General features: G+C 37.0%; 1 protein-coding gene across 1 annotated transcript in view; it reads left to right on the top strand.

Annotated features, from left to right (window-relative positions):
- Positions 1-1,324: 1,324 nt before the first annotated feature.
- The window catches only part of SLC7A11 (solute carrier family 7 member 11), a 67,654-nt gene continuing 43,773 nt past the window's right edge, over positions 1,325-25,205 (top strand). Inside the window, exons 1-5 of the mRNA XM_070949119.1 lie at positions 1,325-1,637; positions 5,182-5,308; positions 8,172-8,287; positions 20,291-20,416; positions 22,030-22,129. Coding sequence (XP_070805220.1) covers positions 1,367-1,637; positions 5,182-5,308; positions 8,172-8,287; positions 20,291-20,416; positions 22,030-22,129 — 740 coding nt within the window. The 5' untranslated portion in view covers positions 1,325-1,366. The remainder of the gene's footprint in view (positions 1,638-5,181; positions 5,309-8,171; positions 8,288-20,290; positions 20,417-22,029; positions 22,130-25,205) is intronic.

Raw genomic sequence — 25,205 nt, 5'->3', positions numbered from 1 at the left:
TTAATTTCTTTAAAAAAAGATGGCAACAACATGACTGTCAGCATCAGCTTTCCTGCTTTAGCTGCCATAAGAAACGGGGAGGGATTAGGTATGGAGCAAAGGGGGGGAAGAGAGCAGGAGGGGGTTTGTCTTTGTAGGAGGGGACTTCGTGGGAATCGAAACTGGATTTCAGAAGGGGATGAGCGACCAACTGTCTCGACATTCCTGATGGATGACGCTGCCAGACGTGTTGCCACCTGACCTTTGGAAGACCTTTAGATTGGCTGAGAAAATATAAACACGAGGGGGGGAAGAAGCTTAGTAGATGCATTTCGCGCGTTTTGGTCACTTCCAGCTTTTCACTGGGATGTTAATCTTTTCATATTCAGTAAAAGTACCAAATTCTTCAAAATGCTTGAGTTTGGGGTTTTCTTTCCTGGATACTGAAGGAAGCATACCTGACAATGACAATGACTTTTGTTGAGTTCTGTAATATATTTCTTTGGAAATCAGGGCTTTAGCTTCCAATAAACTTATTGCTTTGGTTGAACGAATGTTTTCATCAAGGAGTAATCAAGTAAACAGCAAGAATCAAACCATCTGGATTGTCTGAGTTGATAGGCAACTCAAAGAAGAAAAGAGGTGGGCATGGATTCCCTCCACTCCCCATAAATGTATAAAATCTTTAAGGAAAAAATTCATGGTCTATATAAAACAAATAAAAACTTAGAATCTTTTTTATAATGTAGGAAAAGCTAGTTACACTAATAATAAGATGACACACCTTATATTTGATTTGCTTTTCCCACTTGTTAGCTTCAGGACTTTGTTCTTCGAAACAGATGTTTTTTCACATTAGGAGTGCGTTTAAATATTTGGAAATATGCCAGTAATACAATCTTTTAACTAAGATTTGGTTAGCCCTGGGGAGCGTGTGTTCGTATTTTCTGCAAGAGTTTGAGTTAGTTGTGCAACATCCTGCTACTCTGAAAAAAAAGACCAAAAAAGTGCTGAGTAATGCTTGAACTAGCTCGTATGGCTGATGCAAACCTGTGGAATTTGCATCATCATTCAGCAAAGCTAACTTGGTATGACAAGGAAGCTTAAACACAATACCATACTGAAGTGGAGCTGGCTTCCAATGACAGAACAACACCGAGGTAGCTGAGAGAAGAAGCAGGTGTTTTTCAGTAGCAGTTTGATATCACTGAAAAGTTAAAAGACACCCGAGGAGCTTTATACCTGTTGGCACAAGCAGGTTTAAAAGCTAGAGACAGTAAGGGAGCATGTGCAATAGCTTTTAGCTAGGAAAAGACAAAGAGAAGAAAAAAAGAACAGAGAAGGTTTTTGTTTTAATCTTTGTAAATTGTGTGAGCTGCTCTAAAGCATGTTTAGGAAGTCTCCGGTCTCGTCATATTCCAATGGGAGCTACCCCCAGGGACAATCTAAGTTGCCTTCAACATATGACATCAAGGTAGAACCAGGAGACAAAGTGGTGCTGAAGAAGAAAATAACTTTGCTGAGAGGAATATCCATTATAACTGGCACTATAATTGGAGCTGGAATCTTTATCTCTCCAAAAGGAATTCTCCAGAACACTGGCACAGTGGGAATGTCCTTGATTGTCTGGACTGTCTGTGGAATTCTTTCACTCTTTGGTAAGTTTTGAAAGTTTTTAATTGATCCTTGGGGTGGCTAGCTGTACTGATGATGCTATCTATCTATCTCTCCATCCATCCATCTATCTATCCACACAGATACACACAAAGTCTGAAGATCAAATGTTTGGTTAATGTGCCTTTTGTACTGGATGGATTTAAGTTTTTGCTTTTAAAATAGATGGGGCTTCCAAAAATAGATAAGAAAGGAGTTTCCTAAATCATAAAATTTGTGTTATTTCTGTACACACTCTAAAAACAAGTTGCAGCAGGCTTGCATAATGTTCCAGCTGGAGAGGAGTTTCTCAGTTTTGAAAATGTGCAGCAAATAAAAAATACCTAACTCAATGTTATATAAAGATAATTATTAATGGAATAAATTTTAGCTGAATTATTTGCTGGTCTCCAACATATAGCAATATAGACTTAAATTACTTTTTTTTTAATTAAATGAGACTAAAGTTTTTCTGGAATTGTAGATACTGAACTGGAGTTTCTTACTTCTAATCCTAACTGATAGGGAAGATTATTTGGCAAAAGTAAAATCCCCAGTGCATGCTCAGAAGCAGTCTTGTAATGTGTGCAAGCATTCTTGTAATGTTGGCCCCTACTGCAACTTAAAGTTCTAGAGTTTTTAAATTTAAACTTTTGTGGTATGCATTTTCATTATTGAGCAATGTAAATTTCTTCTCAGCAGTTCTATATATGAGTGCAATTTTGAGGAGCAGCATTAATAATCTGCCTGACAATTTTGCAATGTACAAAATGGCATTGCTTAAAGATTTTCGATTTCTCTAAATATTAATAATTATATTGGGAGCACAATGTATCATTGATATTAGAATTATCTGTCCTTCTTAAACTGTCCAAACAATTAATTCATTGATTGCCTTAATCAGCTAAGAAGGGGATAAGCCATATGAGTAGAGTAATTATTATAGTCCATACTACTTTTTTCTAGCATTAGGAACAGTGGATAAACTAGATTGAGTATCAAATATCCAGCCAAGAAGTGGAATGAAGGTTGCTCTCTGTCAATATATTCTACATGTTAAAGAGCAGAGGTGAGGTTTAATACACGCTGGATAAACAAGTTGCTTTACATATACAAACTGGGTTAAAAGTAGGATGTAGAACAGACACATCAAGAATAATTTATGGTTGCTTCCTTCAATCTAGTTCTTCCTGGATATCTGGATTTCAGATTTTCAGAATTCTTAGATATGGTTATCAAACATTCTAGGAGCTGAAGATATGGAAAACAGCTAGAATGAAGAAGCTAACGTTGATTCCCTTGGAGTTCTTATAAATTCCAGATGTCTTATTCTATAATGCCCAGGTAGTGAGACTGGTTCAGGTAGGAACAAGATAAACAGTATAGTCCACAATTTTTGCAATATTCATATTGGTTAACTAACATGGACAATCCAAGGATTAACATGGACAATCCAAGGATTATCCATAAGATACATCCATATTCTGAACTTCTTACGATGATATTGTTTCATTTATACTGCTTATTTTTATTGTGGAATGATTAAAGGAACATAAATAATTTTTATTCTTTGAAATTTGCAATGCACAAATATTTTCTGATAAATTCAGTGAGAATGAGTTCAGCAGTAAATCCTTCTTGCTACTATTCAGTATGATTAACACTGTCTCCAAACTATTCCATTTTCCATTTTTGTTTTTTATGGGGTTTTAAGACTTTAATTATTAAATTAAACAAAATTAATCTATTAATCCAATAAGGCCTACTGAAAAAAAAATGAAGATAGTTCTGCAGATGCTTATTTTAGAGAATTGAACATTTTCTTAGGAATTGGGCTAATGTTTATTTTGAATTATTGATAAATTTCTCTAGGTTTGTCTTGTTATTTCTATTGAGAATGATTTAGAGAACAGGCCAAGAGATGTACTGATTTGATTAAATGTAAAGAAACATGGAGTTTAGATTTTATTCATTTACTTCTTACCTTTGTGGAGGAGTTCAAGATGGCGCACATGCAGGATCCTCTCCTCTATTTCCACAATAAAACTTCTGAGAAAGGAAATTACTGTCCCAAAATTGGCTATAATAGACTGATGTTTGAACAGAAAAATACAAGAGGGAGAAGGCTACAACTTTAAAATATGTCCATATGAATAGCCAGTGAAATTCCACAATAATTTTAGAATGGTTGTTGGTTATTGATACCCTATACAATGTCTGGGATACCCTCCCAGACAATATTTATCAGAAAAATGTTTTTACATTGTTCCTTCTATGGAAATATTTTGTACCCTCTGTTGAGAAGAAGTGAAGGACAATTAAATTGTTAAGAATTTTAAAGTAGAGTTTGAAATGTGCAGAGTTTAATAGTTTAGAACATGCATAACTGGTTGTATGAACAATGTAACTTTTTGCCTTGGGTAACAATGGAGTTTTTACATTGAAGATCAATAGTCAGGGCTAATTTTATACTGTCTAGGGATAGGTGTTTAATATATCAAATGAGCATGTAAATGTTTGACTACAATTCTACTGGAAAACTCACAATATTGTATGGTGGTATCAAAAGGTATGCATAATTTCTAAATTTTATGATATGGCATAATTATAATGATGAATTGGTCCCATAGCGGAAAATCTTCTATGACACTTAAAAAATCATTGCATTGACAAAATTGACATTTGTCAGTTCAAAAGATACATAATGTATGGCTTGGATTGGCACATATACTATGAAGATACATTATGACATCCTAGGTTTTTGGGAAGAACCTGATGCCTATGAAGGCCAGCACAGCTAAAGAACTAGCAGCTATGACTCCACATTGTTGTGAACTCATAACAATAATTTGCTATTTGCAATGATTAATATAACATGTATTGAAAAAAAGGAAAAAAGGAATGATTGATAGGTGGACAATGATGTGCAATCCAGTCTAATTATTTGGGTTACTGTGAAACCAACCATAATAATTTTAAAAATCAGGGTGCCTACAGCAAGCCATTCTGGGTTCTTTGAAAGATAAGAGGATTCTATCTTAAGGCTTCCCAACTCTGAAATACAATACAATAGAGAGGAAGTCCAATTGAAACCTCATGTAGTATATCTCACGTCTTTTCTTCTATTGTAGAAAAGAAAAACAGTAGCTCAACTTCATAATGACTTGCATTTTTATCACTATGGTATAATCTGCTACAATCATACCCCTACATTGGCTCCCAACATGATCCATGATAAGATCCTATATTAATCCTTATTTTTCAGACTTTCATTTGTAACACTATGGTTTTTCTCATTGGCAGATTAGTTTAATTTTTTTAAAAAACATTTCCCTATATGCTCACCTGAACTGACCTTGTGTTAATGATTGATAGGTTTCTGGAGGAAAAAGAAATGTAAATAATTGTAATTTTATTACGTGAGTATTTTAGACACCATTGAAATATAAATCTGCTTATTGATAACAAATGAACATCTGTCCTCTGATTATGAACATTTTTGATAAACCTTGCCAAAACAATAGTTTAAAATTAACTCTGTTTTTACAGGTGCTCTCTGTTATGCAGAATTAGGCACAAGTATTAAGAAATCTGGTGGGCATTATACATATATCCTTGAAGCTTTCGGTCCACTTCCTGCCTTTGTAAGAGTTTGGGTAGAACTACTTATCATACGGTAAGTAAACATAACTTTTGGTTTGTTGTCATTTTACTCCTTATGTGCTTTGAAAATAAAAGAACAATTATAAATATGATAACAGTTGACACAATCTATTGGTTTTTCTTTCTTAAGTTTTCCTTCGCATGCTTGCTTTCTCAGATTTTATAAGAGTATCTGATGTACTTTTATAAACAGATATAAGATATAGAGAATTTAGTTTATTATGATTAGGTTACCAGATTGTACACACACACGTGATAAATATTCACATATATAATAAACTCCCATCTTAAACTCACAAACATAGTATACTTAAAAGAAATTAGAAAAGCTGCTTTGTATCAAGAGACAATATATTTGTGCTCTGTGGTCTTATAAGCCACATAATATATATAAAATTGGTGAGATGTAGATATAGATATAGATATAGATGATGTAGCTTTTCCTGAAGCATGCTGAAAGAAAAAGGATTATATATTGATGACATTGTGAGTGGGGCAATAAAAGATCTGCAATGATAAAATATACAATAATAGGATGTGTGTAAAGATTCAGTCTGCCATTCTGAAACAGTGCATGCAATATGGACTTTCATGTATATTATATTCCAAAAAGAACTATTGGAGATAAAGCAGAGTTAAAGTAAAAGCCCACTGCTGTATTAAATAAGTAACATGCTGGCTTCCAAGGCCAAAAGAGTTAAATTCAAGTTTAGCCAATATTCAATGGTAGCAATCCAGAACGTTACCTTTACCTTCAGAAGGCTTACTTAGACTAACAAAATAACATTGGCAACACAATTAGAAATATGAAAGATTAAAATGTCTTAGACATTTTAGTTTCGATTGATGTGATTAATTTCAAGCACTGTACGTTTGGGTATGGTCCAAGTTAAGATACATAGGTAATTTGTAGTTATTTATATATTTAGCATAAGGCCTCTACAGAGGTTTTTATTTTTATGTAGTTAACATTAATGTTCTGATTTTTCTGATAAAAATAAATTGGAAAGCTATAGACTTCTGGAGATTGAACACAGGTAGTCCCTAACCTAGAACCAGTCATTTGGCAAGCATTCAAAATTGCAACAGTACTGACAAAAGAGACTTATAATTGGCTATTACACTTATGATTGTCGCAGCATCCCCATGGTCACATGATTAAAATTCGGGTGCCTGGCAATTTCAGCATTCTTGTGTGAGGTGATCACCGTTTGCATTTGCAACCTTCCTAATTAGTTTCTGACAAGCAAAGTAAATGAGGGAAGCTGAATTCACTTACTGATCATGTGATTCCCTTGGCAATGAGAATGGTTTGCTTAACAACCATGGCAAAAAATCAGGCATGACTCACTCAACAACTGCCTTGCTTAACAACAGAAATTCCAGCCCTAATTATGATAGTTGAGGACTACCATATACCAGTTGATGGAATCTTGTAGGTGGATAAATCAAGTATCAGCATTGGTCTTATTATTGGGAAGGGTTATATTGGCAGAAATGAACAGATCATTTTGAGCTGCAGATATTTTAAAATGACTTCTTGTTCTCTGAAAATTACTTATAGCATGGGGTTTTTTTGTGTGTGTATTGGCATGCAATCTGTCATTCCTGATGCTTTAGGTGTGGTGGAGACACTAATTTACTACCATTGTTGAAGTAATAAAGTTTCATCTGACATTGCAGATGGTTTTATTTGTGGGAAAAGGTATTCTGTTATATTTTTGAGGCATGAGCAGAAGATGACTTGACATGTTACCTGAAGAAGAGTTGTTTGTCTGGATCCTTCCTGAACTTATTGAAAAAATTACCTATAAAGACTTTTTAATAGTAAAATACTTATTGTTTACTGTGTTATGTTTTTTAAAAATGCAGCATACAAATGCTAAATTGCTAATCAGTTTATGTGTAGAAAGTTCAGTCCCTTGATTCATTTACTTAGTGACAGGTTCACATTCTGAAAGGATTTCATTTCTGTGAAACTAAAATGCTTTCTTACTTTCTCTTTCAGGCCTCACTCTAGATATCTCTTTTCTATTTATCTTATTGCTACATATACCCAATGTCATTCAGCAAACAACAAAGAATTGGATTTTTAACATGACCACAGTCGTTTAAAATGCTAAGTCACCATGAATGTTTTGATTTCTTGACTCTCCCGGAAATTTCTGGGAGTACTGAATGAATTAGCACTGATCCAAATCTGAGACTTAAAATAAATAATGGAAAATCATTTTTAAATTATTACCGTTAGTGTGAAGAAAAATGCTTGTTCAAACCAATGACTATCATAGGATGATTTTGTCCTCCGCCGAAAGAACAACATACATAAAATATATTTCTAACTACTGTTGTAAATCAATTAGTACTGTTTATATACCAAAAACAGTTATAACAATTTAACAGTTAAACTGTTTATAACAGTTTATATACTGCTAAAATTAGCTAAAATTTAATAGAAGGTCTCAGATTAATTTTCTAAAGATCCAACCAGAATACCTGCTAATCAGTAGTAAGATTCAGAGATTGCAAAATTAAAAACATTAACTTTATCTAATAACTACTACTAGTAGTAATAATTCTTAATGACAACAGATAAAATCAGTGTGAGTTAACTTTTAATTGTTTTAACTTGACTTGCTGTTTTGATACTTCATTTAAAAAAAAAATTAAAAGGAGTACTGTACAAGGTTTAATTTTTCTGTTTTACTTGTGGTAATGGTTGAGCTATCAAGTTATTATTTAGGATCCATTAGGGATATAAATGCATTCTGGAAATTTGATATCCACATTTTTTGATACATATTTATATTTAATATAGGCACAAGATAGTGGTTTTGGCATTCCTTAGAAAAATAATCTCTTCTTTTTTCTTCCAGCCCTGCTGCCACAGCAGTAATCTCTCTGGCATTTGGACAGTACATATTGGAACCATTTTTTATACAATGTGAAATCCCTGACCTCGCTATTAAACTCATTACAGCTGTAGGAATCAGTAAGTACTGAATTTTGATAGAAAAGGGATTAGGCAGATGATAAGTAACAGATCATTAAAACCAATTCTTTATTTAATGGTGGGATATGGAAATCAAGTGCATTGCAGAGAATCTATCCAACTTGACAATTTGAATCAAGTTGAAAAATTGGTTTGATTTGGGGTATGTAAATTAATTTGGAAAAGATCTTTCTGTACATGCTCAGAAGCATCCAAATCATTTGATTCAAAGGCATTCAATACAATTATTTGTTTTGATTTTCCAATTTGATTCATAAAGTTAATTCACTCAGATCACCTTGGAATCAAATATCTGAAGCAAAATTTATTCAGTGCTAATCAACTTAATGTTTCATATCGTGGGAGTTACCACGACTGTATTTATTAGAAGCAAATTAAAATGTGAACTCTAATAGAATAAAATGATGTGTGGTAACTTCTACTGGATTTTTATAGGTTGTATTGAATGTTGATGTATTAGGCTTGTTTTAAAAATAGAAAACTGTCAGGTTTCGGTGTCGTCAACAAGACACAACTATAAAAGGAAGGAATTCAAGTGGGTTTATTAGACCAAGTTTACAGAAGATACGTTGTTATTTCTGGTAACCCTTAAGGGACTTTTGCTGATTAGGATGGAGGATGAGGTTTTAAAAATTTGCTTGTAGAGAATGAAGCGAGATATGGGATGAAGGGATTGTTTGTTGCTGTAAAGATACAGTAACACATTGTTAAAATTGTTTATACTTGCTAGGACAAAGGAGAAAGTTTTCTTTTCTTTTCTTTTCACCTTTATCTTTACCTTTTCTTTTTACCTTTCCTCATTATAGTTTGTATTAGTTTTAGATCTACATATAGTTTTCAATAATATTATAAAAAGAATATTAATAATATCAGATTAAGTCACTGGAAATTATTTGGAACAACAAATTATTTGTTTTATATTAATAAATTGCTTAAAATTAAGCAATATATGAGTAACTCTATGTGGGTTAAAATACATTGCTTAAAATTAAGCAATATATGAGTAACTCTATGTGGGTGTATGTTCAACGGGAAAGACGGCTGTTATAAACCTACACACAAATACACTGTGCGATAAGGAGAAATGGGAAAACCATTCTCCTTTTGAAGTTCAGTTTTTCAGAAGTAAAAGTACCCATTGGATTAGATATTTCAGTGAGATATCTAATCAGATAACATATTACAAATTAAAGAATGCAAAACATAACAAATTGAAGTTATAATATGAGGAAAAATCTGGAACCTGTAATAGGATTCTCAAAATTTTAAGATGTTGAGAATTGCAAAGTTGCAAAGTATTTAAGTGAAGCTTTAGTTGTTAAGCATTGGAATTTAATTTTTTTTTAATTGCAAAAGTTTTACAATTACATTTTCACCCCATTTTCCCCCCCAAGCCCCCCAACCTAACCCCCCCTTCCCCCTGACTTCCACAGAATATAATCCCATCAAAATCCCCTTTTTATAAAACCTGAACCCCTCCAACCCCCATATAATTTTTCATCTTCACAAAATTCAAATATTTCTATTTTTATATAATACTTTCAGTAAAAAGCTATTTGATACTTCCTAGTTTACTCTCGGAATTGAAGCGGCTCTACAGGCGGCGGGGCTGGCGGTCCTTAAAGAGGGACCGTCTTTCACCAGAGGCAGACAAACCGGAAGACTTCCGAAATTTAATTTTTAATCGTGTAGTGTTTTAGTACTTGGTTATCAGGTATCTAGACCATCTCTGCCATTCTGAATACTGTGGTATCTCTGCTTTCAGAGGCTCATATATTGAGCATTTGGAAGACAGACTTTTCTTCCCTTGCTCCAGGCTATGGAATGTATTCCTTCAGAGGTTGTATTTCCACCTTAGAAGACAGATAAGTTGCATCATTTTGGCAGACCACTAAATGTTAATGATTGAAATATTTTACCCTGCCTTGAGTGTTCCACAAGAAAAAAGTAATTACACAGAAACATCATCAAACCATGGAACTGGATAGTTGTCTATAACAGAAATCACAGAAAACAGAAATATTAATGGGTTCAGAATTCAGATCCACTGATGAGATGTTGGCAATGGATTTTTGCTATTAAAATGGAAAAATACTGATGGCTAGGTATTAAAATAAAACAAAAACATTTCTAGCTAGGGCGTTAGCTCTGCTTTACCTAAATGTAACCCTGAAAAGAAAATACAAATGAAACACTTACTCATTAGGTCTCATTAACTCATCTGCTTTTTCCTTAAGGCCAGTTTTCTAATTCCAGTCACCCATTTATTCTGTTTTGAAACTACTAAATTTAATTTAATCTTCGCTTCCATCCCTCCCCCAAAAAAGCAGTTGAGGAGATGCTTTGAGTTCTACAAAAGTTCTTGAGGAGCAGGACACAGGCTATATACATTATAGCCATGGTCTATATATTCTGCACTTAGTAATCTCACCTTTATCATATTTTATTCGAATTTTCCTATAAATTTGAAGGAATGTTAAACATTTTGTAACATTTGTTTTTCGGTACTTAATTAATTCTAATACTTATCTAGCAAATACATTTATGATTTGAGAATAGAGAACATTTATTATAGATGACATGTTTATACCTCAATTTAATGCATCCCAGTATTAATAATCAACTTTTCTGGGTAATGATATCTCTGACCGAAATACCATATCTCTCTGATTTAAATAAGAAATATATTCCAAAATATAGATAACTACTGGATAATAGCAGAAAAATATAAAAGATACTAATTCTTTGTGATCATGTGGAGATTTGTTTTATAGACCAGATATAGTGGCCTAGGGTGGGATATATCCTAGGGTAGGATATAAGTAGGCAGTACAGGATGGTGAGGATGGCAGAAAGTATTATTTGTAGTTCACTTCCTTCTATCCAGGACATAGCATATAATTGATGCAGAGTCCGCAGTCAGTGGTGGGATTCAGCCAGTTTGGGTTGGTTTGGGTGAACCAGTAGTTAAATTGTTGGCTGGCCCATCCCCTCCCCACCCCTTCCAGGAGTCCCCTCACATACTCCATTTTGGCTCCCAGGTAAGTCCAGGAGGCCTACTAGGCCCAAAATGGCCCGTTTTTGCTCCCAGGAGACTGCAGGAGGCCGAGTGCTGCCTGTCACACCCCCTGGCTATGCCCACCAGGGCCACGCCCACCCAGCCAGTCATTAGGGCAGAAAACCGGTTGTTAAATTATTTGAGTCCCACAACTGTCCACAGTATTGTTTGGGACACTGCACATCCTCTTCATGACCTGGTTTCCTTCTTACCTTCTGGGAGGAATCTTCATGGTATTCAAGCAGAAGATTCAGTCACAGTTTTGTTCCATAGAGCATCAACCTAGTGAACTCTCAAGTTTCCTCTTTCTGCTATGTAATATATATGTGTGTGTGTAGGTGTGTGTGTGTGTAATTTATATTTCACTGATAAAGAAATAAAGGGAGACTAGTATAGAACTATTTCAAGCTATTTAGTCTCATCAGCTAGCCATACCCTTACTTGGATTCGAACTTGGGCTGCCTGCATGCTAGGCAGTCGTGAATGTGACTGCTTGAGGGCTCCTGGATTGGAGCTGAAAGGTGAAAGGGTTGCAGTATGCTCCCTCCCACAAGCTGGGGTAGACCAGGTGTCTCGATAGAAAAACACTATGTATGTATGTATGTATGTATGTATGTATGTATGTATGTATTATTGTTTTAGCCAGGGTTTTTCCTATGTAAATCAAGATGTTTATATAGCCATAGTTCAGTGAAATCCCAATTCACTATTTTCTAGGCTTTATCAGACATTAACCAGGATTTTGCTGTCTGTTGTAAGACTTAAGGGACACTAAAATAGATCTATTTCTGACTTATTTGTCTTCATCAGTTAGCCACACCCTCATCTTATGACTCCTCCCTGTAACTGTGTGTGTGTGTGTGTGTGTGTGTGTGTGTGTATGTGTTATATATGGGTATGGGTAGATTATATATATATATATGTTTTCTCAGGTTTTCGCGGGTGTTTGTATGTAGGTCTTTGGTTATTCGGATCTTCTCCCACGTAAATTGAAGGTTTCTTGGTGACGTTTCGACGAAGTCTCATTCGTCATCTTCAGGCTGGTGTTCTCGGCTTCGTGCTTCCAGGAGCAATGTGAGATTGCAGCTGTCTCTTCCTTTTAACTGCTAGTGGGGGTGTGAGCTGATTGGGTGGGGACTTGGCTGTGCTCTGATTGGATGGGGGGTTGGTTGTGCTCTGATTGGCTGGGGGTGTGTTCTGTTTGGGTGGGGGCTTGGTTGTGCTCAGCTTAGTCTGAGTTGCAGGGGGATTTGAGCTGGTGAGCTGCGTTGTTGTTGTTTGGCTTCGTGTTTGTGGCCGTGCGAGCTCTTCATGGTGGGTGTCAGTCTGCTTCATGTATGGATTGGAGGGGTTTAAAGTGGCTAATGATGCAGCTGCGGTCTGGCTTCTGGGGGGAGGAAATCCACCATCCGACCAGGACCTATGAAAAACTCGAAGTCCAAAGAGCTTCCATTTTATGTGACCTTGCATTCCTACGCAACTGCCGAGATCAAAATTTAATCCCCATAGGCTTCCAACTAAAATTCCACTCCAACTCTGCAGCCACCAAACGCATTCTGAAAAGAACAGAACTAGCCCTAATCAGAAATGAACTCCACAGAAAAAGATTCCTCCTAGACCGAATCAACAAGGATCTCCTCACACTTCACCTCAAACTCAGCAACAAGATCCACCCCGCACTTTGGGACAAATCCAAACAACTTGCCGTCTGGAGAGCTGAAACACAGACCACCCTCAAGACAGACACACACACCAACAAACTCCGAAGACTACAAGAACGCCAGAAACAATCCCCTCCACCCTCACAGCCACACATGAAACAAACAGTGCATAACATCTCAGATAGGATCCTCACCAAAGCCGAAACCAATGTCCTTTCCAAAGGATTCAACTTTGCAGTCGCTCCCAAAAGCATCCCCACTGAAACCATTATATGCGGAGTTGAAACCAGCCTGACCAAAATCAACCCCGACGACGCAAACAGAATCAGACTCGAAATCACCAACATCCTCTGCACCAGCAAGCCACCCAAAAGTAACTTACCCAAAGAGGAACAGACAGCACTACTTAACCTGAAAGAAGACACCAGCATAATAATCCTACCAGCAGACAAGGGCAATGCCACGGTGGTTATGAACACTTCTGACTACCAAACCAAATTAACCAACCTACTCTAAGACTCCATATACAAACCCCTAAACACAGACCCCACCACCTACCTGAAAAAACCACCAGATCCAAAATAAAAGCCTCCCCCATCAGCGAAGAGATTCAGCAAAGAATCATTCCCAGAGAGAAATCATCCAGATGCCCTAAGCTTTATGGTCTCCCCAAGATACACAAAGAAGGAACCCCACTTAGACCCATAGTCAGCTCCATAGGCTCACCTCTACAAAACCTAGCCAAATTTCTCGCCAAACAACTACAGCCCTATGCAGAATCCATCACCTCATACGTAAAAAACTCATTCCAGTTCATAGACATCATAAAGCAACAAAACTTACAGCCCAGTGACCTACTCGTGAGCTTCGATGTCATATCCCTCTTCACCCAAGTACCAATCAAAGAAGCCTTGACAGTTATCCAAAACAAATATAACCCCCCCAAGCACATCTTAGATCTGACCAACCACTGCCTATCCAACACATACTTCATCTATAATGGACAGAAATACAAACAAATAGAAGGAGCACCCATGGGATCACCCCTCTCACCTGTCATTGCCAACCTCTATATGGAATACTTTGAAACCCAAGCTCTAGAAAAATCTGATCACAAACTCAAACTCTGGCTCAGATATGTAGACGACACCTTCATAATCTGGCCACATGGGAAAGAAAAACTGGACAACTTCCTCACACACCTCAACAGCCTACACCCCAAAATACAGTTCACCATGGAAACAGAAGCGAACAACCAACTTCCCTTCCTGGATGTCTTAGTCTACAGAAAATCCAATGGCTCCCTAGGACACACTATCTACCAGAAGAAAACACACACAAACCGCTATCTGCACGCACTCTCACACCACCACCCTGCCCAGATCAACTCTGTAGCCAAGACACTCATTTCCAGAACAAAACGCTTAGCTGACGAACAACACCTAAAAACCGAACTACACACTCTCACTAACGTACTAACATCCAATGGATTCCAAAGAAATAAGATCACCAACCTAATCCAAAAAGAAACCCCCACTAAAATCCAAGACAGAGAACAAGAAAACGGCAAAGCCCTCCTCCCATACATAAAAGGCACCACAGACAGAATAAGCAAAATCCTCCACAAACATAACATCAAGACAGCATTCTGCACAAACCGAAAAATATCCACCATCCTAAGGAACCCCAAAGACAAAACTGAATTAGAAAATCAAGGAGTATATGAAATCCCATGCACCGCCTGCCCCACCACATACATCGGACAAACCAACAGACGAATAAGTGCACGCATAGAAGAACACAAGAACTCAGTCAGAAAAGAAGAACCAACTTCTTCCCTGGTCCAACACCTTAAAGCCACAGGACATGATATTGACTTTAAAAAGACCAGAACTATCGCCAAAACTGAACACTTTAACAACAGAATAATCAGAGAAGCCATCGAGATAGAAAAACGCCCACACAGCATGAACAAACGAGACGATACCTCCCGCCTACCAGCCATTTGGAAACCCGCCCTTATTGACAAACGAGTCCCTAACACGACGAATGACACCAGACCCACACTCATGAGAGCCACACAGGATGTCACCACCACACATCCACGCAGAAAGCAGACTCAAACCCACACTGATAATGAGCCACGACCAAGGACCAGAAGCCAGACCGCAGCTGCATCATTAGCCACTTTAAACCCCTCCAATCCATACATGAAGCAGACTGACACCCACCATGAAGAGCTCGCACGGCCACAAACACGAAGCCAAACAACAACAACGCAGCTCACCAGCTCAAATCCCCCTGCAACTCAGACTAAGCTGAGCACAACCAAGCCCCCACCCAAACAGAACACACCCCCAGCCAATCAGAGCACAACCAACCCCCCATCCAATCAGAGCACAGCCAAGTCCCCACCCAATCAGCTCACACCCCCACTAGCAGTTAAAATTCACTTGGGATATGGACATAAAAGCTACTGGTCTCTATTCTATTACAAATTCCATTTCTTTGTTCTAAGAAGATTGCAAAGTGAATTATTTGGAGGCTTGCTCTGATTGAGACAAGAAGAAATATTGGTTTGATTGTCATTAAATGATCTCCATGGACAACAGAAATGCAGCTAAGAGCCTTTACTGTTGTGAAACATTTAGGTTGTTTTGGGGAAAGCTTTACTGCCTCTTTTAATTAATAAAGAATTTAGCACTCTCTTTTATAAGGATCCTGCAAATGGTCATTTTACTAGGGAAAAGGTGGCCTTTTCACTTGGGGAAAGAGATGCAGTCATGAAGTTTTAATAACTGGTATGCCACTTTAGGCATATATCATGTGGTTTGTGAGCACAGCTGAGGTTAATGAAGCACTTTAGAACTGCTGCACAGCAAAAATGTATAGGAAGCTGCTATAAAATATTAACCTATATATGTTTTATAAATTTTACAACATATTGAATGACAATAAATAACAAAATCTCTGGCCATATATACCATCTAATATTTTGATTATAACAATTCTAAGGAAAATATGCAAGATATGTTGCGTCTCTCAGATCAGTTTATTTGGTATATAATTTATATAGGATCCATATGGGTGTCCATTGGTCTCTGCCTGATTTTTTTTTTTCTCTTAGCCTAGAGACTAAGAGAATTAGGAATCCAATGCGGCAAGAAAACAATAAATGTGTTTTATTTATTTAATTTAGTACTTAATTCTCTTTATATGCTGGTCAGTGAACACTAGTAGGATTAAGAAAAGTTCCATGCCCTTTATGGTTCCTACTGGATCTTGAATATGAAACTGAAGGATAAAAACTGCAGAAAACTATGAATGCTAATATTTGTCCATTTGTCTTTTGTACAAGCAAAACCGTGTATAGGCTGCTAAAAATGATATACCCAAGTTCAGTTTATTTCTACAGGAATGTAGGTCAGTAAATATAGTGCTGTCTCAAGCTACTATATATTATCTATATTGTACATTAAAATTAATATCTATGTATTAAAAGGTACACACACTTTCTACAACTGCTTAACACCCTCTGCCACCTCTCTTCTTCAAGCTGTACCTTGTGAGTCATGGAAATTTCCAAATAATTAACCACTATAGAATAGGGAAGTGGAGCCCCCTTTCAGAGTGAAAGATGGAAATTCCCTGGAATCATTCCAACCACCAATCTAAAGCCATTCTTCCTTGGAGAGATTCATCATTCTTCATCAATACCTATATTGATAGAGCCTTGGTAGTACAGTGGTCTAAGGCACCCTGTTATTAAGCTGGTTATTAAGACCAGCTGCCTGCAATTACTGCAGGTTTGAATCTCTCCAAGGCTCAAGGTTGACTCAGCCTTCCATCCTTTCTAAGGTAGGTAAATTGAGGACCCAGTTGTGGGGGAAATAAACTGACTTTGTATAAATATACAAAAGGATGAAGGCTATTGCTGAGCACATTGTAAGCCGCCCTGAATCTCCGGAGAAGGGTGGCATATAAATCAAATTAAAAAAAAAATATCAATACCTATATGGCCAAAAGACAAGATGTATAATTGGGTATCAACATCTAATAATTTTAAATTGTTTTTAACTTTTATATTGTTGCTTTTTATCTTGGCTGTACACCGCCCTGAGTCCCTTTGGGAGAAGGGCGGTATAAAAATTTGATAAAATAAATAAATAAATAAATAAATCATCCGCCTATTAATGATAACAACCCCCCTTGTCAGCAATGCCCTCCTTCAGCAGCTTCATGACAATGTGAAACAGGAGTAGATGGAGAAAAGATTATTGAGGGACTCCAGTAGAGTCCCTCAATAATCCAATAATCTTCCAATAGAAGATTAGAGGTGTCCAGATACAGTAGAGATGTCCTCTTTCTCCACCACTGATTGGAATCAATCTTTCAGGAATAAGAAAGCCTTTTAGAGCTAGTTTTGAAGGATGCTGTGTTCCATATCAAAACCTTCTGAGATGCTAAAGAAGACCATGAGGATTGCACTCTGCCAATTCTGATCCCTCGAAAAGTCATATACAAGCATCACCAATGCAGGTTCCATACTACAGGTAGTCCTCAACTTACAACAGTTCACTTAGTGACCATTCAAAGTTACAATGGCACTGAAAAAAGTGAATTATGACCATTTTTCACACTTGTGACCATTGTAGCATTCCCATGGTCATGTGATCAAAATTCAGATGCTTGGCAACTGACTTGTATTTGTGATGGTTGCAATGTCCCAGGTCAGGTGATCATCTTTTGCAAATTTCTGATAAGCAAAGTCCATGGGGAAGTCAGGTTCACTTAACAACTGTGCTACTAACTTAACTGCAGGGATTCACTTAGCAATTGTGACAAGCAAGATCATAAACTGACTTAACAAATGTCTCGCTTAACAACATAAACTTTGGGCTCAATTGTGGTCATAAATAGAGGACTACCTGTGTAGCCCAGGTTGAATCCTATCTTCCAAAGACCCAGTCTGTTTCTTCTAGAGTTCTTATAAAATTACCACTTTCTGTGCAATCTTTCCAAAATAATTATCAAGGCAATTGGATCAAGCAAAAGCTTCTTGAGCTGGAACATAGCTTTCTTCAAAAGAAATACTCTGAACCAGGGGTGAAATGCTACACCGGTTCGCACTGGTTCGGGCGAACTGATGGTAAAAAATACTACTGATTCATCCGAACTGGTATTTTCAATGATCAGCTGTGCCACACAATCTATATTTGCAGGAAATCCTGCTTTCTAGCGAATCTAAATGGTGCGGCACAGCTGTTCCCCCCTTGCTGTTCTACTTACTTTCAAAATGCTCCTTTTTCCTTGCAACGTGCACGTTTGGTGCGTACTGCGCATGGGTATGCAGCATGAATTTGGTGCACACTGTTTATGTTCACTAGTAGCGTGTGTTTGATGTTCACCGCTCATGCGCAGGCAGTGAACTGGTAGCAACCCGCGGAGGATTTCACCACTGCTCTGGACTCAAATCCAAGTCAATTTATTGCTTGGATCTATTTCCTTCCATCCTATGAGAGACTTTAATCAAACATAAGGAGCAGGAGTCCAATTCAGAAATGACAGGTCTATCAATGCAGACAGTTTTATCCACTTCTTCAAGACTCACAAATTATACTAGATTATTTAACAAAATGAAATAAGTGGATTGAGACAGAAGAATAGAGGACTGGACAGAAAGAGCCCATAATTCAGAAAAGCATTTTGCTTGTCACCACTAACTGAGACAGAGACAAAGTAATCAAGTGGCAAACCTGAGCCTTACTACTTGTTAAGCCTCAGTGTATATTGAAATCTTTGTAATGATAATAAAAGACAAACTGCAATTGTTTTTTCATTTGGTCATTTACCATTAGGAATTATTTTGAGGCACCTTTTCTCATTGATTTCAGCAAACTTGATAAGATCATAACACCTTAAAGTTATTCAAGGAAATAACTTTGTATAAATATACTCAATAAAGTTGTATTCTTCTCATTGTATTGTAAGCACTCCTTGAACTCCACAACATGATCTGGGAATTAAAAAGTGAGCATTGCTCAAACAAAAAGTCACTGCATAAAATGTGTGCATATTTTTTTTATTTTTTATTTTTATTTTTTTAATTTGATTTATATGCCGCCCTTCTCCGAAGACTCAGGGCGGCTTACAATGTGCTCAGCAATAGCCTTCATCCTTTTGTATATTTATACAAAGTCAGCTTATTGCCCCCACAAACTGGGTCCTCATATTTGAATAAATAATATTTGATTATATGTTCATGGACTAGGATGTTGTCTATTGTTATTTATATTTATTACTGATTTTATTTGTTTTTTACTGAATACCGGTCTATGAGGAATCCTAATAAGGAATTCTTGGTATAATCAATATTCTTGGTTTTGTTTTTTGAGAAATTGGTATAAAACTTTGCAGCACTGCTAGCCCCATTTCATGTGGTCAGACATGCTACTGTACTATTGTAATAGTATACTCCAAATAACTGGTTCTCCTTGAAAGAGTTAGGAGAGTTTTTACATTATCCATTTTCCATTTCTTCACACACAAAAAACTGCAGACAGTTGTTTATGAGTGTGCAGAGATATAGCATGAATTTATAATTTGGTAAAGCCCACAACTGAAGAACTATTGTATATAGTAATCCTGAACATTAAAAAAATATATATACCAAAGTTTAATTAAACCAAAAAGGAAATGAATCTGAATAGGAAAGTAAAATCAAGGGGGGGGGGGGAATCCTTGGTGCTTTCTGAGCTTGTTTGTTTTCTTGGACATTCTTGGATGTTACCCAAACTAGGTAACATCATCAGTGCTAGTCATTACTTAGCTTGGGTAATGAAATGTCTGCAAGAAAATAAGCAAGCTCAGAGAGCACCAAGGACTTCTCATCTGAGCTACAGATATTTTTTTTTTATAAGTAAAATTAAGTCTGGTTTAAATTTTGAGTTACAGCAACCCATCTATTATCAAAACTAGTTCTACAATGAGGACCAAGCTTAATTATGTTTACTGGAAGGCTAACAGAACACGATAATTGATACTTTGGAAGATGGAAAAGATTTTTAGTTGATGATACTTAAAAGTTTTTTTAAAATAAGCTATAAGAAGGCTGCTCATTAAAGGTTAGCAAGGGTAATGTGAGTTGTTCTACTAATGCCCGGGATGCATGGTAGGAGAGGTTTTGCCTAACGGAAGCTTTTATGATGCTTTTGGATGGATGAGAAATACTTCCTTTTAACTTTTCTTTTTCTTTTTCTCCAGCAGTTGTAATGGTCCTGAATAGTATGAGTGTCAGCTGGAGTGCCCGCCTTCAGATTTTCCTAACCTTTTGCAAGCTTGTAGCAATTTTGATAATTATAGTCCCTGGAGTTATGCAGCTAATTAGAGGTATGAACTGAAAAGTAAATGCTATTTTATGTGCTTTCATCTCCCTCCTTCCCAGTTTTGCCCCTACCAAAGACTGCTTATGCCAGCAAAAATCTTTTAATTAGTCTCTGCTTGTTCAATTTAAGTTCCATACTGTCAGGTAAATAACTGGAAGTAAAACTTACACTGCAGCATCTGGCTATGAGATCATACTGAGTCTCCATCTATCATATTTAAATCTTGGACCAAAAGATTGTTTCTTGCAGCAAAATCAAAAACAAGCAAATAGGGTGTCAAAGATTCTTATAACGATGAAAGACTCAAGCTTCTATACTATGTGTTTTATATAGAACAGTGCAGTGTATTTGTAATACAACTTTATAGCTTTTCTCTTTATTGGAAACGTTCTTGTATAAAGCACCACTCCCACTAATTGGTGTTCACTCTTAAAATGTTTCTTAAGTAGAGTGTTTAAAGTTCTTTAAGTAGATGAGTGAGTTCTATTCCTTTAGACTGCTGTTGGCTGCTGTAATATTTTGCTTGTAGCAGATGCTGGTCATAATGTAAAATCTGTAATGGTGTATATTTACTACAAAAATAATATTTTATTACCATTATTCCAACACTGTTTCTTCATTATGAAAACATTTTTTCATCATGATCTAATTCAGCTATATGATAAGGATTTTGGTTCCTGACTTCTCCTTTCTCTTTCTGTATGTGTGAAGGGGAACCAAATACAGTTTAAATTAAATCACAGTTTCAGTTAGTTTCCAACATAAGAACTGTAATTTGTCCAGGCTATGGCCAATTAATGAACCAGGATCTGAAATTAGGTGATGACTAACTGTTCAAACCATATTTTCTCATAGTCAGATGTTTAATAGTGGAAAGCCAACTATGAATAAAATATTTAAATTTACTTGCTCCAGATTTTAAGAAAACATAGAAAAACAAAAAAATAAGTGCCAAAATATTATAGCATGGTGTGTACATTATGTCTATATGTGCACACACGTCTACACTTTAAAACAGGCAGTGATGAGTTCAAGCTGAGTCTGTGTTCTTGAATTTTAAAAAATTGTAATTTCAAGGATGGCCCCACAATAAAATTGGGAAACCTTAAAAGGATACAATTAAGAGTAACTTCCTAACTGGTAAGCTTATCAGAAGTAAAAAAAGTTAATGTTTTATTTTCAGCAGCACCTTTGCATCACTCAAGAACTTCTCAAGATGTTGATACAAAAATTGGGCAGCAATTCTTGGACTACACATTGCAATAAGTTCCATTGCAATAAGTGCAAAATGTTACAAAAATGGCATGGGGAAATAAAAAAATATATTTAAAAATGTAGGCTATTGATTGTTTCAGTTTTTTTCTGAAATTTAAATTAATCTAAAAATGCAGATTGTGCTCTGAAGGCATTCCTAATGGAAGATATTATAAGGGGTATTACACCTGGCATGCAGGAACAAAGAAACTATTTTGGATTTATCTAAACGATTGGGGTAGATAAAACTGAACTGAAAAAAATTACTGTATATGGATTTATCTCTGGATTGTTGATGTTAGTAATATTTTAACCTTAATAAAATTGAAATCAACTTTGGTATGTTTTTTTTTTCTTTCCCAGGAGAAACTGAACACTTTAAAGATGCATTTTTTGGAAATGCAGCTAGTGTCAAAGGATTGCCTCTAGCTTTTTATTCTGGAATGTATGCTTACTCTGGTTGGTAAGTTATACTGCTGATTTACTGAATGGCTTTTGATTAAGAACCTTCTTGCGAAATAAATTCTAACCCACGGAGACATTGCCTGAAGTTTTCTTTTAGTGGCTCTTTGAAGCTAAACATGGGGTGGAAAGAGATCCTGTCCTAGTGAAACTTTTTGAACTTTTTTGAACTTTTGAACTCCAAAACAGAGGAAGTTTCAGAGACAGATTCCAGAGTTATCTGCAATTTCAGGGTGCACAAGAAAAGTTCCAGGAAAACTGTCACTATAAATGACAGTGTTTAATTTCCTTGATTCCATAGGAGGAACCAAGGGAAATGGTGCTATCAGGGTTTCAAGTGCTACAATAGATAAGATTATACTGGTTTCATTTGAATTAGTTTTGCTACTCTGGATTCTCAATTATACTCGGTCATAAGGTGGCTTTTTTGGTTTGAGTATAAAAAATACTATGAGAATCCTGCCAATAGTAAATGCCTTTGTTTATTTTAAAACAACTTCTTTTGATTTAGGCAAGGCATCTGCCTAAGTAGATATATAGCTTACTTTGAGATATAAGTCCATCCAAACTTCAAAATGGTATTTTGCACTCTTGTGATATAGCAGATTAGAGGGGTGTTTGGTGTTCTCTCAGCTTGCTTGTTTTCTTGCTGATGTTTCCTTACCCTAACTAGGTAACATCATCAGTGCTAGTAAGGAGTGCTGTTTATATTACCTGTCTGTTTGAAGGTGTGTGTGGGGGGGGAGTTTTAGGGATTGTTTGGTTGGGCTGTTTACTAATGGGTCTTTAGCAGTTCTTGATTGGGGTATTGCTTACTTATCAACTTCAGACCAAAAATCAAGTAAGCAATATCTCAGTCAAGAAACTGCTAAAGAGCCATTTGTAAACAGCCCAACTAAAGAATCCCTAAGACTTCCCCTCTCCCACATCCTCACACAGACACCAGAATATAAACTGATGTTGGCAAGAGAACAAGCAAAATCAGAGAGCACCATGACCCCTTCATTTCAACCCTGAGCTACAAATATTCTCCTTTATTGCTAGCAGATTAGAGTTTAGTAATTCCTGCTATTTCAAGATTACTTGCAGCTTTCGCTTTGTTTTTTAGAATTATATTCTGTGTTTTGTTCAGGAGCTTAAGATGGCACGTAGAAAGCTATCCCTTCCTATTTTTCACCACAGAAAGAACCTTGTGAGGTAGTTGGGACAAATGGTGGGTTTCAAAAATTTTTTTTGCTACCGGTTCTGTTGGGTGTGGCTTGGTGGGCGTGGAATGGCTTGGTGGGTGTGGCTTGGTGGGCATGGCAGGGGAAGGATACTGTAAAATCTCCATTCCCACTCCAATCCAGGGGAAGGTTACTGCAAAATCCCCATTTCCTCCTGATCAGCTGGGATTGGGAGGCAGAGAATAGATGGAGGTGGGGCCAGTCACAATTTTTACTACCGGTTCTCCGAGCTACTCAAAATTTCCACTACCGGTTCTCCAGAACTGGTCAGAACCTGCTGGAACCCACCTCTGGTTGGGACTACCTGCCTTGGTAAACCTACCCAAAGTCCCCAGTGGGCTTCCATGGTGAAAGTGGGCTACAATCTAAATCATATCAGTGTCAGGCAAGACACTAACTGCTATACAGTTTAGCTATTTCAAAGACAGAGTTTTAGAAACTGTGGATAGTCTAATCACTTTTAACAACACTTATACTGTGAGATGATATTTTGATGTAATATAAAACAGGCTTCACATTGGAGACTTACTTCCAATTTTGTAGTTGGTCCTATACCATAAATCTGGTTACGCTTTTCCCCAGGGGTGAAATCTAATTTTTTTTGCTATGGTTCTGTGGGCGTGGCTTAATTAGTGGGCGTGGCTTTGTGGTAAGGTGACTGGGAGGGCGTGGCTTGGTGGTCAGGTGAGCGTGGCCAGGTCAATGTCACTTCTTTGCCCTTTTTTAACCTACAAAACACAACACAACACAACTGGCTCACCCACAATATAAAAGCAGCTGTGCTAGACCCAAAATGGCCCCTGCAACAAGCAGGAACCTCACGCAGCCACAAAAAGCCCAAAAAAACAACTTTCACACTTTACACACACACAACACAACACAACACAACTGCTCATCCACAATGTAAAAGCAGCTGTGCTAGACCCAAAATGGCCCCTGCAACAAGCAGGAACCTCACACAGCCACAAAAAGCCCAAAAAACCAACTTTCACACTTTACACACACAAAATTCCACATACAGCTTTGTGAGATTTTGTGTGTTTGTGTAGTTAGAGTGAAACACTACAGAAAGCTGCACAAATATTATTTTATTTTTATTTATTTATTATTTTTATATAAAAGCAGCTAAATTTAAAACTTCCTAAACTTTAAATGGCTAGATAAATAAATAAAGAACAACTAAAAAAAACCCCAATTAACTATTTTTTTAAAGCTCCCAAAGGGGAAAAAAACTTACCCAATAGAGTAGGGGTCTCCAACCTTGGCAACTTTAAGACTTGTAGACTTCAATTCCCAGAATTCCTCAGCCAGCTTTGCTTTGCTGGCTGAGGAATTCTGGGAGCTGAAGTCGACAACTCCCTGCCTGCTTGATTGCAGGCAGGGAGATTCAGTTGCTTGCTGATGCAATCGATTGCAGGGATTACAGCAAGGCGTTGCGACCAGCAGCTAAGGTAAGCAAGCTGAGGGGGGGGAGGGGGAGGGATCGTCAGAGCCATTTAAAAGGAAAAAAGTTTTTTTCTTTTACATGGCTCTGGCGATCCAAGCTAAGTTGCCTGATTAGCAGGCAACTCAGCTGGGATCGTCAGAGCTTGGCTGGTCAGAGCCATTTAAAAGAAAAAAAAGGCTCTGATGATCGCGTGGCTCAGCTGGGCATGGGGGGCCCAGCTGAGTTCTCCGAATTGCCCACCGCCATCGCTACCTATTCGCCAGAGCTGGTCCGAACCGGGAGCATTTCACCCCTGCTTCTCCCCCTGTACCACATTTATTGCAAGCGCATATTAAGACAAGCTATTCAAGTAGTATATAGAAATAGTTATAAAAATGATGGCGTTAACAGCAACTTTGTTTTTA

Source organism: Pituophis catenifer, unplaced genomic scaffold (genome assembly GCF_029215685.1).
Source record: "Pituophis catenifer annectens isolate HBS135680 unplaced genomic scaffold, rPitCat1.0.hap2 SCAF_8, whole genome shotgun sequence".
NCBI lineage: Eukaryota > Metazoa > Chordata > Lepidosauria > Squamata > Colubridae > Pituophis > Pituophis catenifer.
Note: the sequence above shows the minus strand (reverse complement) of the source record. Positions and strands in the feature narration are given on the sequence as shown.